This window comes from Protopterus annectens, chromosome 2.part2 (assembly GCF_019279795.1).
Source record: "Protopterus annectens isolate FY-2018-M chromosome 2.part2, PAN1.0, whole genome shotgun sequence".
NCBI classification, from domain to species: Eukaryota; Metazoa; Chordata; order Ceratodontiformes; family Protopteridae; genus Protopterus; species Protopterus annectens.
The window spans coordinates 78,615,828-78,633,505 of NC_056730.1; the positions used below are offsets into that span (position 1 = coordinate 78,615,828).

Genomic DNA, 17,678 nt, shown 5'->3' on the forward strand with positions numbered 1-17,678 from the left:
AAGTTTTTGGAGGCTTTTGGGACGAGTCCATCTACATCCTTGGTGGTCCCCCGGCCGAACTTGTGAATTTGGTGTCGTGCCGGGCCTGGAAGGTGCCAGAATTTATTGAACAGATTCCCAAATGCCCAGATAAATTTTATCTCCCTGTAAGAACAGACCTTATTCGACCAAGGGTATTCCAGTTGATGCCATGGTTGTGGCGGCAGCAGGTTACCATAAAGGAGCTAGCTGAACTGTCCACCAATAGAACAGGGAGTCCAGAGTGATGGTAAAGTTTGGTAAGCACGTTTATGCCTCAACCACTTTTTCACTGAGAGCGTTAAACTACTTTGGCACACTTTACTCAATTATAGAGGGAACCGGTGAAAGAACTCTCTGGCAGAGATCTTGTTGGCAGAGGACTTCAAAAAGGACCCCCCCCCCCAACTGGTAACTCTCTCATCCTTGTCAATTTCTTCCATGAGTCTCATCTCCCACTCCATAGTGGTGCCTCATGGGCAGCCCGCTCAGGCATTGGTATTAGGAGACGTGCCTGGATGAGGCTTTGTGATTTCGTGGAACCTTTTATGGCGTCCTTTGTCAACGCCTTGTTTGATGGAGCCTCCCTTTTCGGTCCATTGATCAGAGACCCTAACCCACAGTGAACAGGAAGGGAAGAACTTGTCTGCCATCGGGGTCATGTTTTCAACTCCTCAGAGCACTTTTTCTAGAAACCAGTGCACTGGGAAAAAAGCCTGGTTCCAAAAACCTTGTGGGGGGGGGGATCTTCCCAAGTTCAGCATGGGGGGAGTCTTCCTCTAGAGGCAGAGGAGGAGGTTTCAGTGGGAGATGCAGTAGGGGCAGCGGGAGTCTGCAGAATCACTGTTTCAGGGACCCTTTCTCTGGACAACATCAGGCCGCCTGAAGCACTGCCCAACTGGTCATCTGTGGTTGTAGTCGGGGGAGGGGGGGTCATTCTTGTATGCACCCTGCTGCCTGGACCAATATAACTTAGAACAAATGGTTGCTAAAGATTGTATCCAGAGGTGGTTATATTCCCTTCTTCCTCCACCAGAGAGGTCCGAGAAGACTCCCTGATGATCCACCTAGTCGGAGGGAGTACGCAGTAGCAGGAATCCTAAATCTACTGCCAAAAAGTCATCCAAGAGGTCCCAACTGAATAAGAAGGATTCGGAACTTGGTATCTTTTATTTTAGTCATAGGTTCCTAAGCATTTACTAGGCTAACAACCACAAGGGCATTTTTAAGCCTAGCCATGCATCCCAAATCTGTGACAGGTTCTGATGCCCTTGATAAGTTTAAGCAGGGTTTGGGAGTTAAAGACTTACAAGCACTGGCTTGGAAGATGAACCATTTGCAGGTTGCCTGTGTCCATTAGAGACACAAGTGTCAAACCAGGGATGAATTTCCTGTTCCTCATCCAGTTGTCAAAGGTGCACTTGAACTGGGTTAGAGAGGAACTCTGCTCCATTTGGATGGGGGAGCCTGTTCATTGACTGGGTAGTCTCTGGGATACATACCTCTATTTCCAGCAAGTCCTATTTATATCACAGGCAAGGTTTAAGTCTTTAGAATGGGAAATTCTGGTGCTGTTTTTGTGATTATGCAGGCATTCCATCAGAGTGGGTCTGACAGTGCCGTGTATGCCAGGCATAGATCTCCCTCAAAAGCCTGTAGGAGACAAAATACAAGGATAGGGCCTTGAGGTAGTCTGCAATAGGACATTTTGCGTATGCCCTTTATTCTTTTAATGAGGAACCTCTGTGGACGTTCCAGTTGTTGGATATGCCTGGTTAAGTACTTACCAAAGGGGGCATTGTTCTCTGATAGGTGTGATGAATGCCGAATACAGTGGACCAATAACTTTGTTGCCATACCTCTGTTTATAAGTTGCGCAACATAGAATGATTTCCTCACTACTGTAGACATGTGATGGTCAAAGGTAGATTGTCTGCGTGTGCCCAAGTCCCTGACTATTGGGTCAACTCTAAGGGGTGTGTTGTCAATATTATCATTACCAGGGGTGGATGACTTCCAAAGAATACTTTATGCATTTCTTGGCATTTAGTTTTAATCCATCGATTTGACACCAGTTGTTTCTGTGTCAGCCCGTCCTGGAGAACATTTGTGTCGGTATGGTATTGAATGAAAGCTCCTAATTTGCAATCTGCGAATTTAGTCAGCCAGAGACCACTGACATTAGCCTTTACTTCAGAGAAGTAAATCCACTAAAAAGAGCAGTCCAAGGACTGATCCCTGAGGGATTCCGCTTGAGACTGGCATGTTTTTAGAGGTGGACTCCCCAATTTTAACTTCCTGGGTCTTGTCTGTGAGCCAGTTAGCTATCTACCAGGTGACATACAAGTTTGTGCATAATCTCTTCAGTTTGTCAACAATGCTCGAGTGGGATATTGTGTCACATGCCTTGGCCAGATCAAGGTAGGCTGTGTGAACTATTGTTCCCCTCATCCATTGCTTTCGTTACCTTCTCAAAGAAGTCCACCAGATTGAGTAGGCATTATCTGCCCTTGACAAAACCAGACTGGGTTGGGTCCAGTGTCTGGAGGTTTACTATATCTCTGATCATTTCCATGATTCTTTCCATGGCTTTACATGCAAGACTGGTGAGATCTTTGTGTCTGTAGATGGCCCACCTTTGTGCAGAGGGATGACTATTGCTGTTTTCCATGCATAATGCAAGTAGCCTATTTGGAGACTACAGTTAAATAGTAATTTCAAAGGTCCTGATAGGTCGTGTTTCATACTATTTAGAAGGCATCCTGGGATATTGTCTGAGCCCATTGAAGCAGTGCTCTTGTTCTTAGAGCATTAAGGACCTTTTTCCTAGTGATAGTAATGAGAGTTGTATTTGATGGTACTTCCTGAGGCAAGGTTGATGGGGGAGAGAGGAGTAAAGTTGGAGCTGAGTTATCAGCCGGGAGGTTTGCTATATCTTGTGGCTCATTATAGGTGGCTTCATTTACAGTGAGCTCTTCACACAGTTGTGTATTGCCTTTGAGATTGCGGACATAGCTAAAGAAAGTAGTGTGTTTGTCCTTGGCCTGGGAGGCCAAAATTACCTCAGATTTGGCTTTGGTAGACTTATTTGTCCTCTGAAATGTTTAGTTTGTGACTGTTTTTATCCTACTGCATGCTGCACCTTCTAATTTTTGCCATGATTTTTTTCCTTCTGTTATACAGCCTATTGATTTTGTGATTCCACCAGGGTGGCTTTTTTTTGAGTTACTTCTTCCTGGTGGGTGCAGCGGCATTTATGCAGCTGTTAACATGCTTGTATGGGGGGTTTTGTGAACAGACAACAGTGTTGTCAGGGTTTATGGGGCTTGACATTTTGCCATCGTATCACTTAATAGGAGGTCAGTCTTCGTTTCTGAATATTCCAGGTTTAGCTGGGGGGGGGGGGGGGGAGTCTAAGTTTTATTTTTACTTCCAAGGAGACCATTTTGTGGTCTGACCATACCAGCGAAGACATTACAGTAGGTGTGCAGCACTCTCCCATATTAGTGTGTACCATGTCCAGTTTGGTTGCATCCCTGGTTGATGTATTGACTATCTGGTCCAGGGAGTTTGTATTTACAAAATCCAGCAATTTCTGTGCCTTATAAGATTCCCAGTTAATAGTGAGGTAATTGTCACCTATGAATATGGTATTGGGTTGGATGGTTAGTGTTTCTAATAAGTTTAAATACATGGTATGTGTTTCCTGGGTCATAGAGGGGAAGCCTATATCTTGCAAGGAAGTGGTATTGGATTTTGCTTAGGGTGATTTGAACATGGAGCAGCTCAGGTGCATTGTCCTGTTTTGACAAGTCTTGAAGTATATTTATTTTTGATGTAGAGACACCGCCACTTTTAGTTCCTGCCTGTGAAGTAGCTGATCTAAATGTGTGGAAGGCATTATAACCTTGTTGGTGTGCTCTCTGAAGCTTTAAACCATGTCTCAGTGACCACACAAACATCAGCATTTTCTAGGGTGAAGAGAGCTTCTAGGGAGTGAAGTTTAGATTCCAAACATTGAGCAGCAATACCTTTAGATTTTCTTGGTTTTGATTTGCTATGTTGGAAGTACTTTTTAAAGTTTTTAATTACCTAAAAAAAAAAAAAGGTACTATGAGGGAAGATAAAGAAAGCAGGGGACCTCCAGTCCTTTTTTTATCTAAGCAAATTGAATTTGGTCATAAATAAGGTCAAGTTCCGAATGTTTATGGTTCAGTCCATTCTACCACTACTGCGGAAGGGCAATTAGGTGTTCTCACTGGACTTAAAGGATGTGTACTATCTCATCAAAATAGACTCTCCAGAAGTCATTTGCACTTCAGGCTGGGAGGAAGTCACTTCCAATTCCATGCTCTGCCCTTTGGACTCACCACAGTCCCCAGGGTGTTTACCACATGCATGGCAGTAGTTGTGGCTGACGTGAGATTGCAGGGGTTCTGGGTGTTTCCATATCTGGACGACTGGCTCTTCACTGCCCCTGCCAGGCATCACCTACTCCAGGCCAGGGATTACTTCTTCAAACTTGCCAACCGTCTAGGTATCACCATAAACCAGACAAAAATCAAAACCAAACCCGGTAAAGTTTATAATTTATCAAGCTTCCTTGGACACAGTGAACCAGATTGCCATTCTTCCCACACATCGTGTTCACACTTTGAGAGGTCATGTTCGAGCTGTCTTAAACCAGTCTTCCCCACTGGCAAGGCTTTTACTCCAGGCTGTCTGATCTATGGTGGCTGCCATTTCCTTACTCCCTCTAGCGAGGTATTTTATGCGAATACTTCAGTGAAGCCTGGCTGCTCAGTGGTCTGTTCTCTACCAGCCTCTACTTGTTCCTATTAAATTTACTTTGGTTTGCAGAAAACATTTTCAGTGGTGGTTGCTGTCGGATGACCTGACAATAGGCAGACCTTTCCTCCTTCCTTCCCCCTCAGCCACGGTGACCATGGACCCTTCCCAGTTGAGGTGAGGGGCATTTTGAGGGAAGGATGGTCCAAGGCAAGTGGTCCCACATGGGGACTTGGTTGCATATCAGTGTTCTGGAGATAAGAACAGTCCTCCTCACATTGCAGGCCTTTCGGTATGTTCTCCTTCTAGGAACTATTGCAATTCACATGGACAATATGTCAGTGGTGTTGGTACATCAACAAACCAGGAAGAACGCAGTTTTACATGTTGTGCAGAGCGGTAATGAGGGTTTTGGAATGGGCGATGTCTTTGGACTGTTTTCTACTTGCAATGCACATACTGGGGAAATCCAACGTCTGGGCAGACAATCTCAGTAAGTCCATTCTGACCCCTTACAAGTGGTCCCTCAACCAGTCAATAGCAAATTTGATCTTCAGCTACTAGGGCCAACCCTGCTTCGACCTGTTTGCATCCCCCTAGTACAAGTATAGCAACTACTTCGCTCTGATCCCCCCCTCCGGGGGGAGTCCTCGAGGGACACTCTGGATGATTGGCCCTCCCACTCTCCTCTGCGCTTATCCCGGTCTACCATTGATCCCAAAGCATCTGAATTTCTGGGTAATCCTCATTGCCCCCTATTGGCCTTGTCAGATTTAGTTTCTGTTCCTGTGGTCTCGTCTGAAATATCCTCCATGGATACTGGAACCCTAGCAGGACCTCCTTTTTCACCTGATGTAGAGGGTTTTCACCGCAGTCTGATATCCCTCAAATTTGACTGCTAGGTTTCTCCACTTCCAGTGACTGTTTGAAGGTCCAGGCTTGACTTCCTCTGTCCAAGATATTATTTTAGCCTCCTATAAACACAGCTACAAAGAAAATCTATGGGAGCAAATGAAAGAGATTTGTCTTCTGGGCCTCGAAATGGAACATTGACCCCCTTTTCAGTGCCGATATCTGCTATCCTTCTCTTCCTTAAATCACTTTTCAAAGAAGGAGCCAATTTCTGTCAACCTCCAAACTGTGCAAGGCATTCTTGAAAGGAATCTTCCTCCTCAGGCCTCAAGTTAAAGATCCTTCCCCACCATGGGAGCTCACTGTGGTCTTACTAGGATTACCCCCAAAGACCTTTTGAACCAGCTAGTGCTTGTGATGTAAAGTTTTTCGTGGAAGCTGGTCTTTCTTATAGCCATCACTTCAACAAAGAGAAGCTCCGAGATCCAGGTGTTGTATTCTGAGCCTCCATTATCATTTTCCATAGATATGGTGTCTCTCTCTACTAATCCTTCTTTCGTGCCCAAGGTGGCTATAAAATCCAACCTCAACCAAACTATACAACTGCCAGATTTCTTCCCAAACTTTTTAATGGAGAATGCTTGTTGCATCATCTTGATCATAGGCAGTTACATTTTTATCTTCATAGGACAAAATCCTTTCAAATGTCAGACCAATTACTTGTCGTGCTCTCATAGCCAGCCACCTAGGTCAGGCATTCTCCAAAGTTACTCTTGCTAAATGGATAACCGACTATTACTTTGATTTATGCCAAGAACAGATTGCAGTTGCCTCACTCTCGTAAGGCCCACTCATCTAGGTCTGTGTTTGCCTCATCTGCCTTTTCTTCCAGGGCATCTTTAGGTGATATCTGTAATGCAGCTACTTGGTCAAAAACCTATAAAACCTAAAAACCTTTGTCACACATTAAAAATTACACAGCTTCCAGGAGCAGAGCTTTCTTTGGTTTGGCAGTGCTCTGTCATATCCTTCCTTGAGACCAGCCAGGAGTTGTATAGCTCGGGGCTCTAACCCAACCATGAGGAGGAATGAAAGAGATAGATTTATAAGTTATGTACTTGGCATAACTTTTGGGATGTGTTGTCTTCTTTCATTCCTCCACAGCTTCCTTCCCAGTACTGTAGAAGACCTGGAGAGAACTTTTTAGGAACTGATGTTCCTGATTTTGAGCTTCTGGTTTTCATTTTTATTTATTTATTTATTTATTAAATCTGCTATTTGGGCAGCAAACTGGATCTGAGGGAGTTGGTCAGAGGGCAGTTTACTCTCAGAAGTGGGAGGAGCTTGAGAGTTGGATCCTAGTCTGTAAAAAATGCATCCGAGTTGGATCTGTAAACCAACCATGAGGAGGAATGAAAGACAACACATACCAAGTTATGGTAAATACATAACTTACAATTATCCTCATTGCCCCTTATTGGCCTCGTCAGATTTGGTTTCCCTTCTGCTTCATCATCTGCATCCACCATGGATTCTGGATTCAGTTCCTGATCTCCTGTCTCATCTGACAAGAATGACTCACCAAGACTTAACAGGCCTGAAGTTGACCACATGGTTTCTCTAGTTCCATTGATTGCTAAACAGCCCAGGCAGTTCTCCCCCATCTATCACATTTTATGTCACATAAAGCTTCCACCAGGAAGATTTACAAGAGTAAATGGAAAGGATTTGTTATTTGGGCCTTAAGCAAAAATGTATACCCCTTTTCAGCACAGATTTCAAATGTCCTTGACTTTTTGGCCACAAATGTCATTGAAGGTGCTGATTCCTCAACTATTAGAGTACAATTGGCAGCCATTTCCAACTTTTCATCTGGGAGTACATAATTCTACTTTAGAGTCCTCTAAACTTTGCAAAGTGTTTATGTGGGGACCCTTTTTACTTGGACCTCCTTTAAAGGATCATACTTTTCCATGGGATTTAAATATCATAGTTTAGGCCTTGTCTCAACCCTGCCTGTGAACCTTTGGCTAAATCTGATGTAGAATTTTTGACCTGGAAAACTGTTTTCTTAATGGCTATTATATTTTGCAGAAGTGTCTTAACTTCAAGCATTGTCCTCTAAAACTCCTTATTTAGTTTTTCTCAAGGATAGGGTTTCTGTACGGACCAGTCCGTTTTACCAAAAGTGGTTTCTGAGTTCAAAATTAATAGGGTCATTAGTCTTCTGGTGTACTTTCCATATTTTTCTAACAAAGGTGAGTATTTGTTGCATTTGTTAGATGTGCACAGGCAGTTATGTTTCTGCCTTCACAGAAGCAAGGATCTTGGAAAGTCCAAACAATTGATCTGATGATGATAATCTTTCCATCCATCACTGATGGGTTCGGATCCGAGCCCTCGGAACTAAGTTGGCCTAATACCAAGCTCGTGCCTGCCAAAAACTCTCAAGCTAAGCTTCTACCCATAGTGGCCTTCTCCCTGTTACCTCAGATCTCGTTTGCCGCATAGCCATAAAGCCATGTTTCAGCAGAGCTTTCATCCAAGTGAAAAGTTGTTAATATCTCTCAGAACAATTTGTATTTTTTTCCTTTCGCTTGTGGTGTACATTGATAATGCTATAATCTTTCAGCTATATTTAGACCTTTCATTCCTGTTTCTACCAGTTTGGTAAACATGTTAAGTACCATTGGTGGTACAGCCGTTTCTCCCTACCCTTGTGGTATTTCTTGAATACCATCATTGGTATTTCTTCTCTTTTTCCCTTTTAACTAAATAGTTGTGTTTTTTTGACATTTTGTAGATTGTGTATATTTAGATAGACTTAGAGATGATAGAGTTTGAAAATTTTTCTCTAGTGTTCTGCATGGATTGTGTGTGAATTTCATGATGTCTGATAAAAAGGGTACATTGGGGTTAAAACATCGTGCTTCATGCAGGGGTAAACTTCCTAATAGTGACACCCATGACAATTGTGTTTATGGTTTGGGAGTGCCCCATCTTTCAGTGCCAACCCCCTTGTGTGATTTGTCAAAGTTTCAGTCAGCGCGCCTTGAACAAGTGCGAAAATAAGTTGATTCTGAAGGGTCTACTTAAGTTGTCCTTTTCAGAGGCCCTTTCTGCAATGGTGGTCTCAACCCTCCATGGATAAGAAAAGGTCCCACTCAGTTCCCTCTTCACCATCTGGTGACCAGGGCAAATCCATGAAACCTAAAGTGCCAAAGTTATCTTTGGAGCATAAGTCTGCCTCGTCGGCACCGACCTCTTCCGCTCCAGCTATGACTGTTCCTATGTCTGCACCGATACTCTGTCCAGCACCGACCATCAACCTCACAGTGACTACTTTGACTTCGCCATAGAGTGCTCCTTCGGTACAGTGCATGCCTTCTCTGTAATTACGACTGAACTGTCAGCGTCTGCTCCGAGTGCTCCTTCGGCACCGAGCCCTTTTACGGTCCTGATAAATACGAATTTGACCACTGCTTCTGGTCTCCAAACTTGAGACATCAGTGCTGGTAGATTCCACATCTTGGACCCAGTACTCTCCATCTAGAGACCCATTTGTAGGGCAGGTGTACAGTCTGTTCTTAAAACGACCTGACTCCCTATCGGGAGTATCCACTAGATCCACCAGGAGCCTTTCCAAACTTGATGTGGTGTGTATTGTGGACCAGCTGTTGACAGCCAGGGGGATACCTACCCATTCTCCTGAGGACTTGGGTTGACTTCTTCACGAATCCCATCCTACTCTCCTCCTTTGACCATACCGGTTCCAAAGCCTTCTGCTCTAACGTCTTTTTCAGAAGTCCCCTGTCTTTGCTCCTGTAGTGGACCTCACTGGGGCTCCAGGACTGTCTCTTTGGCCTTCGGTCCCTGCTGAACCAAGCCTTCCTCAACCCCGTGATTGGGCTGCAGGCTCCTCTGTTCGTGTCACAGTTCCGAGTGTTTCTACTGTTCCGTGTTCTCTGCCAGGAGTCCTGTCTGCACCGATCCTGTTTGGGGCTCCATCCTCTGGAGCTGGTTCGGAGTGGGGTGTGACCTCAGTTCTGAGGTTGTCCTCTTTTCCGGGCTCCCATCCCTTTTCGTGCGGACCTGCTTTCCGAGCTATGGAGAGGGCAGTTGCTTCTGAAAGCATTCCGCGGACATTGGAACCTCAGACCTCTCCCCTGAGCTACAGCTGTCACAGGCCACCTCACTGGGCAGGAAAGCTGCAGGACCCTCCGTTGCAGGGTGCCCCCCCTTCAGAGTCCTCCTCAGAAGCCCCCACTGAGGAGCCCCCGCAGAAGAGATGATGCAAGAGGAAGCACATAGACTCCCCTAAAGAGTCTCTAACGGAGGATGCGGATTTCGATGACTGAGAAGGGTCCCCATGGTCACTCCCTGAGGATGTCTCCTTTGGAGACATTCTTGAAATGTTGAAACAGAGAGGTGACTGGAAGCCCACGAATCCTTCTTCCGAGGAGTCCGTGTTTCTGCAGGCTTTCTGTGCCTGGCCATCTACTTCACGTGCGACCCCACCTGCAGAAGAGCTAGTACAACTTGTGAAACAGAGCGCTTGGAAGAACCCCGACTTGGTGAGTCGATCCCTCTGAGACCTGACGAGATGCTTTCTACCCCTGAGGAAAACCTGCATTGGTCCAGAGGTTTACCATTCGATGCTATGGTGGTGGCAGCGGCCATGAAAAAAGGTCTCGCTGAAGAGTCATACTTATTCACCCACCCAACAGTGTGTCCCGGGCTGTGCACAGAGTAGGGAAGCGAGTATTGGCTTCAGCAACCTTTGCCCATGCGGTCCTTTTACTTGGCACATTTTACGAGGCTCCAAAGAGACTTGGTTTCCGAACTCTCTGCAACACTCGGGTATCTGACGAGGTAAGGGATAAAGTTGCCTCGCAGCTCACAACCTTGGAATCTATCTCCAATTCGTCCATGAGGCTGCTCTCACATGAAACCAAAGGGGTGGCTAGAGCAGGTTCAGCCATAGTTATGAGACGCCATGCCTGGATGCACCCTTGCGACTTCGTGGACCCTTTCAAGTCTGTCTTCCTGAATGCTCCCATTGAAGCATCTTCTCTTTTTTGCCCCAAGGTAAAGGACACTGGTCAGGTGTGAGCAAGACGGTAAGACCCTGTCTACCATCGGTCTACGTTTTTCCAATCCTCAACGTTCCTTTTCCAAGAACTAAAGGAGCGGCAAAATGTGGCACAAAAAATCTCTGGGTCGTCTTTTTTTGTGCCACATGTGGCTATGATACCCCCAGAGGCAGAGAGGGGGTAACGATTCTGGAAGACACCCCTACTGAGGCAAAGGGTGTCAACATAATCAGGGATTCTCTGGGCAGCCTTATCAACGCTCCTGAGGAGTGGCTCGATTGCTTTCCTCTGGAAGCAGTCAGGGGTCGTTTTTCTCTTCACCAAGCTGCCTGGCATTAAATAACCACCGATTGTTGGGTGCAGAAGACCACAACCAGAGATTGCACAATTTCCCTCACCATTTATCCACAACTTCAGCAAAACTTCCAAATGTTCCACCCAGTCAAAGGGAAGCAGCAGCTGCAGAAATAAACAAGCTGCATCAAAAAATTCATCCAATTAATCCCACCAGACCGGTGTTGATCCAGATTTTACTCAAGATTATTTTTGGTGCCAAAAAAAGACAGGGGGCTTAGAGACCCATTCTGGATTTCAGCAATTTGAGCAAGTCTGTTGCCCAAACCAAATTCCGGATGGTTACGATTCACTACATTCTCCCTTTTCTAAGGGAAGGTGATTGGATGTGCTCGATAGATCTCTGGGATGCGCATTACCACATCAAAATGGACAAATGCTCCAGGAGTCTACTTCGCTTCCGGCTAGGAGCCAGTCATTACCTGTTTCATGCCCTGCCATTCGGACTCTCTACAGCCCCCCAGAGTGTTCACAAAGTGCATGGCAGTGGTTACAGCTCATTTGAGACTGCAAGGATTCCAGGTGTTTCTGTATTTGGACGATTGGCTCCTCACCTCCTGCCTCACAAGTGGTCCCTCAATCTGACGTAGCAGCAGAAATTTTCACCCGTTGGGGCGAGCCTTGTTTGCGACCTATTCGCCTCCCCGTCAAACAAATGTAGCAGCTATTTTGCCTTATTCCCCCCAAAGGGGGAGTCCCCGAGGGATGCTCTGATTCACGATTGGCCCATGGGACTGCTATATGCCTATCCCCCCATTCCTCTGATACATAAAAACGCTATTTGGTTGGAATGCAAAATGATCCTCATAGCCCCCTTTTGGCCTCGACAAGTCTGGTTCTTCCTTCAGCCTCATCTGTTATGTTGACCGTGGATTCTGGACCCTCTTACAAACCTAATCTCTCACCCCCAAGGGTTGTCACCTGAACCTATCCAGTCTCAGGCTGACAGCTTGGTTTCTCCACTTCCGTTAATCGCCAGGCAGGATGACCTCACTTCATCTGTTCGTGACATTATTCTGGCCGCTCATAAACCATCCACCAGAAGACTATAGCTAGACAAATGGAAAAAGTTCTCTCTTTGGTCAAAGAAAAAGATGATAGATCCGTACTCTGCTCCAGTCATAGCAGTTTTACAGTACCTGTCTAAATTCTTCGAAGATGGAGCCGCAGCTTCTACCATACGAGTACATTTAGTGGATATCTTAAACTATCATAATGGGTTGGATGATTCTCCCTTCATCTCACTTCGGTTATGTAAATCATTTCTCAAAGGGGTCTCCCACATTAGGCCTCCAGTTAGACAACCTATAGAGCGATGGAACCTCACATTAGTTCTCCAGTCTTTGACTCAGCCTCCATTTGAGCCTGCAGCGAAGTGTGACCTCGTATTCTTGTCATGGAAATCCCTTTTCCTGGTAGCCATCACGTCAGCCAGACGAATTTCTGAGCTTCAGCCATTATGCACCAAAAGGCCCAATCTAATCTTCCACAAGGACAGAGCATCACTCCGGACAAATCCTTCCTTTCTCCCTCCCCAAAGTTGTTTGACTTTTCCATCACTCTTTTGCTAGTGTTTTTCCCAAATCTTTATAATAAAGGGGAATACTGTCTACATTCCTTGGATGTGCACAGACAATTGAGATTTTATTTGGACAGGACCAAAGCTATACATAAAACTCACCAACTTTTCATTTCCTTCTCTGGGCCTAGAATGGGAAATTCTGTCTCTAAGGTCACCTTATTAAAATGGTTAATGGACTGCATATGCTACATTTATTCACTTGCAAAAGAGCCTATGCCACAGAATGTTAAAAGCCCATTTTACTAAATCTATGGTAACATCTGTAGCCTTCCATTCCAGAGCTTCTATGGATGATATCTGTGCAGCAGCCACTTAGGCTAAACCCCATACTTTTATCAGTCATTGCAGATTGGATGTGGTCTCCAGAGGGAGAGCTGCCTTTGGCTGTGTGATGCTTAAGAACATTCTTCCATAAGGGCCGCCCAAGGAACACAAGGTAGCTGGGGATTCTGTTCCATCAGTGATGAATGGAAAGAAGATTAATGTCAGATAAAGAAGTTATGTCTTGCCATAACGTTCCATCTGTGTTATTGATCTTTCGTTCATCACTCCACACCCTCCTTCCCCCATCAAAGGCTCCTGGGGGGATACTTTGGGTCCAAGTAGTGTCTTAGGGCATTTGCGCAGAAATGCCCTTTGCTTTACTAGTACAACATGGGCAGACTCGATCTGAGGTAACAGAGAAGGGCACTATGGGTAGAAGCTTAGCTCAAGAGTTTTTTGCTGGCACGAGCTTGGTATTAGGCCGACTCTGTTCTGAGGGCTCGGAACCGAACCCCTCAGTGATGAAAGAAAGAAGATCAACAACTCAGATGGAACATTATGGTAAGACATAATTTCTTTTTCCCTTTTCCGATTAAAAATTAGACAAACCAGTATCTAAAGTTCCTCCGGCCAAATGGTTGGCTGAGTGTATTACCTTTATCAAAAGGTGGGCTTACCTTTGCCAAAACTACCCAGAGCCCTCCCCACCAGGTCTATGGCAACTACATCAGCCTTTTTGTCCAGAACTTCCTTAAAAGATATTTGTGCCGCTGCACCCTGGGCTAATCCTCGTACCTTTGTTGCTCATTACAAGCAGGACCTGGTATCTAGGCGATGAGCAGCCTTTGGCTTGGTGGTGCTCCGGAATGTCCTTCCTTGGAGTCCTCCCAGGATTTAGGTAGCTGGGGACTCTGTCCCAACAGTTGAGGAATGAATGAACATAGACATCAGATTAAAAAGTTCCGTATTCACCATAATGTTCCATATGTTGTCCATCTAGCCCTCCTTTTTTTCTACTCCTGGAGAAATTGAAGAGTATTGGAGGAACCTGTGTTCCTTGTTTGAGCTCCAGTTTCCATTCGTTTTTTTATTTTCCACTGCTATTTTACTGATGCAGACAGCAAAGTAGATCTAAGGTATATTAGGTTAGTGGGGCTTTATGGGTAAATGGGAGGGGCTCAAGAGTTGAAGAATTCTACAATTTAGAAGCGGCCGGGTCAGATCTGAACCCAACAGTTGAACAATGAAAATAGATAACAGAATGGTCTATGAATGAATGTTATGGTGAGTACATAACTTTTTATTTCAATTTTGTGTATGATGTAGTACATTGTGTGTAGCTTGTCCAAGTGACTTGGGTGATCTTAGAAATATCTTGTAGCATTCCACATTTGTAGTTCATTTAAATTGAAACGAAATCCCATGGTAGTTCTGCACACTGTTTAAAAAAATGCTGTGCTTATATTTACTGGTTGCATTTTAAGTATGTGTAGTTTGTATTGTATCAGTGCTGCAAGCAGGTTCATCAGTCCATAGAGTTCTGAATTAGTTGCTTTTTAAGTAAAGATATTTGGGGTATCTAGGTTTTTGTTAGATGTATGTTAATGGGATATTGCTGACTTCTCTCTCCTTTAGTGACAGGGAACAGAGAGAGAGGGAAGAAGCTCTAAGAGATTTTCGTTCAGGAAAATGCCCCATTTTGGTTGCTACATCAGTGGCAGCAAGAGGACTGGATATCGAAAATGTACAGCATGTTATTAATTTTGACCTTCCTGAAGGAATAGATGAATATGTTCACCGAATTGGTCGAACAGGACGTTGTGGAAATGTGGGCAAGGCTATTTCATTTTTCGATCCTACCAAAGCTCAGGATGTTAGTATTGCTCAGAGTCTCGTGAAAGTGCTTGCTGATGTAAGTTTTTGTAAATGTTTATAAAACTATTGTGCTGAATGGCCTAAGTATGCATAGCCTGCATAATACTACAAATTCTGTTTTAATTGCTTAAATGACATTGAACACGAGACAAAAAAAGGTTCCATCACCATTTCAGTTTTTTTCCTCCAAGTGCTGTGAAGATTTAACTTTGTAGTCCTTACATGTGTGCAGTACTATATTTCCTCAAGTGTAGATTCATCTTTTCTTTAGTGATTCCAGATTCTTACTGTGTAGGGAGATAATTTAAAAGTACGACGTCTGCACTGTCATCTTATGTTTTTCTTGATTATTCCTGTTGTGTAATTATTAGCTCAGTCTTTGTTTTCATTACTGTACCTGGATCTTGGGTTACTTACTTGCTTTGCTTTTTAAGAGATTTTGCAGTCAGTAGAAAAGGTGTATTGCACATATGGGAAATGTATTGGGTGATCCCGCAATGCTCATATTTATGTACTCTGTATAATGCGTTTATTTTCAGAAAGAGTTTTAAAATGTTTTGACATTTAGTGGTCCTCTGTTCCCACCAGGATATTTGTCCTCGTCACTGGAACAACAGGAGAGTGTTTTATTCTGAGAACTATAGAAAAGATATGTCTGTTATGAATGCTTTTGACCCATTACCTTTTCAGGAAATCTGTAATGCAAAATTTAAGTTAATGGGGGACCCCATTCACTGCACTGTACCGCCAGTAATTGGATATGTAAATGCTAAATACCAAAACAAGTAATCTGTGCACTTCCTCTTCTGCTAGTGCTTCCATCAGCTGCTGTATTATTACATAGCTTGCTACCGTTTTAATTTAACTATAGTACAAAATAATTCTGTAGCAGTAGAGTATTACAAGTACGCTTGCTGTATATCATGATAATGTGCTTACAGAGGAGAAAGTATCAGTTGTAGTGAAACCTGTTCATCTTTGTTCAGAGAATCTCGTTTCTCATTGCCTTTTAGCACAGTCAGGAAATGTACAGGGTGAAGTTGATGTAATCATCCTCATACAAGACTCTAGTAAAAAGATAAAAATCATAAAGTGTCAAGGCCTAAATTTTGCTTTGTGGCTCCAGTGATATAAAAAAGAACACTGTGTAATGGAGTCGTACCTCTCAGCTGTACCAAATTCCTTGGAATTTCCCGATTTTAAGGCTCAATTAATGGGGTGCCATGAATTCTGGAGTGGCCCCTTCAAATCAATTTTTTTTCCTGCCTGTGCGATTACTTTTTTTTTTTTTAATAAAGCTGTTTATGGCTGCACCCCCCCCCCCCCCGAACTGCAGCAGCTAACAAAAGAGGCTGTTGCATCAGTGCAACAAATTTGACAAGTCAACGTCACAACGGTCGCATCAGTAGTACTACTAGCCAAGGTATGGAGTGGATTATAGGGAAAGATGCAATTCCTTTCCAGTATTACTGTGTTGGTAAGTTTTTTGAAGACTCCAGGAAGAAGACTGTGCGAATGTGACAGAGACTGGCACACCAAACCAAACAGGCTGCCCACGTTAATATGCATTTTCTGAAGGATATGAAATCTTAAAACTCAGGTCTGTCATTATTCAGTGACTTCTGTTCTCAGTGATTTTTTTTCATGAAACCATGCATTTTATGAGGAAGCTGTAAAAATTATTTAGCCATTCTGCAAAATTATGAATATTTGAGAGAGATGCCTCCTGCCATTTCTTAATTTGAGAACAGGCTGTCGACATCGAGTGGGCAAATGTTAACCGTCTTTCTGCTCACTGCATGCTCTGTAGGGAGGGATTAGCTCTGCAGAAGTTAGTAACCTGCTGCCCCCTGCAGTTTTGTTTTATTATAGCGCAGGGAATCTGGAGTGGACTTCCATGTTGTGTAGGTTGACCACATTCTTACTTTAAGGTGCTGTGCATAGTCCAGTAAGCCATAAGAGAGTACCTACATGTGCTAGCAGAATTATGTTGTTTGGAAAAGATAAGACAAAAAGAAGTGTGCGTCTATAAACTGGATGTGTGCATGTTTGTTGTTTGTATTTGATTTAGGAAAAGGGGAAGGGTGTGTGCAGAACAAGATCCAAAGACTATTGGACCAATGGTCAGGGCAGGTAAGGAGTACGAGAGCTAGAGTGTTTGTGCTACCTTTATTATTTATTTATTTTATGATTGTAGTGCAGAAGCAAGCATAAAACATATGATAGAAGCTGCAGTACTGTCAGACAAGATAAGACACTGGATTGAAGAGGCAATATAGCACTCATTAAGGGAAAGTATTTATAGTATTTAAAACCCCATAAGTAATTTTAACAAAAGATGGTTCAGTAAGACCTAATGATTTGCAATAATGTTTATAATGGTTCTACAAAACATGATGTGAAGTTGTTATATCTCGCCATTCATTCTTACAGATGAGTTTGGTGCCGATCCTCTGTGAGTCGGCCTACTACAAAGCTCGGTGTGTTCAGACAGCTTGAGGCTAAGTCCCTATCCCATGATGCACCTAGAGTTACCCCAGATCTAGTATGCTGCTGCAATAGTTCAGAGTTTCCTTACACAGCTTGGGCCAGTATAATTCTTTTCTGATATTTCTAAGAAAATTATTTCTAAAAAATATTAGATTTTGATGGTCTTTAATAGTGATGGCCTTGTTGTAGCTTGTTGGTAGAGATATTTCTTCTATTTTTGGCCTTATTTTTTTCTATAGGCCTTTAATATTATCTTTCCCTTTGGTGTGCCTTTACATCTTTATATAGTTTGTAGTTAAAGAAGTACTTAGTGAGTGTATGTGTGTGCTTTTGAATAGTTAGCCAGTACATTCTTATTCCCC

The 17,678-nt window shown here is 43.7% G+C and overlaps 1 protein-coding gene across 1 annotated transcript in view; it reads left to right on the forward strand.

Moving 5' to 3' along the window:
* The window catches only part of DDX4 (DEAD-box helicase 4), a 2,434,953-nt gene that overhangs the window by 2,219,971 nt on the left and 197,304 nt on the right, over positions 1-17,678 (forward strand). Inside the window, exon 22 of the mRNA XM_044063758.1 lies at positions 14,587-14,863. Within this exon, the coding sequence (XP_043919693.1) occupies positions 14,587-14,863 (277 nt within the window). The remainder of the gene's footprint in view (positions 1-14,586; positions 14,864-17,678) is intronic.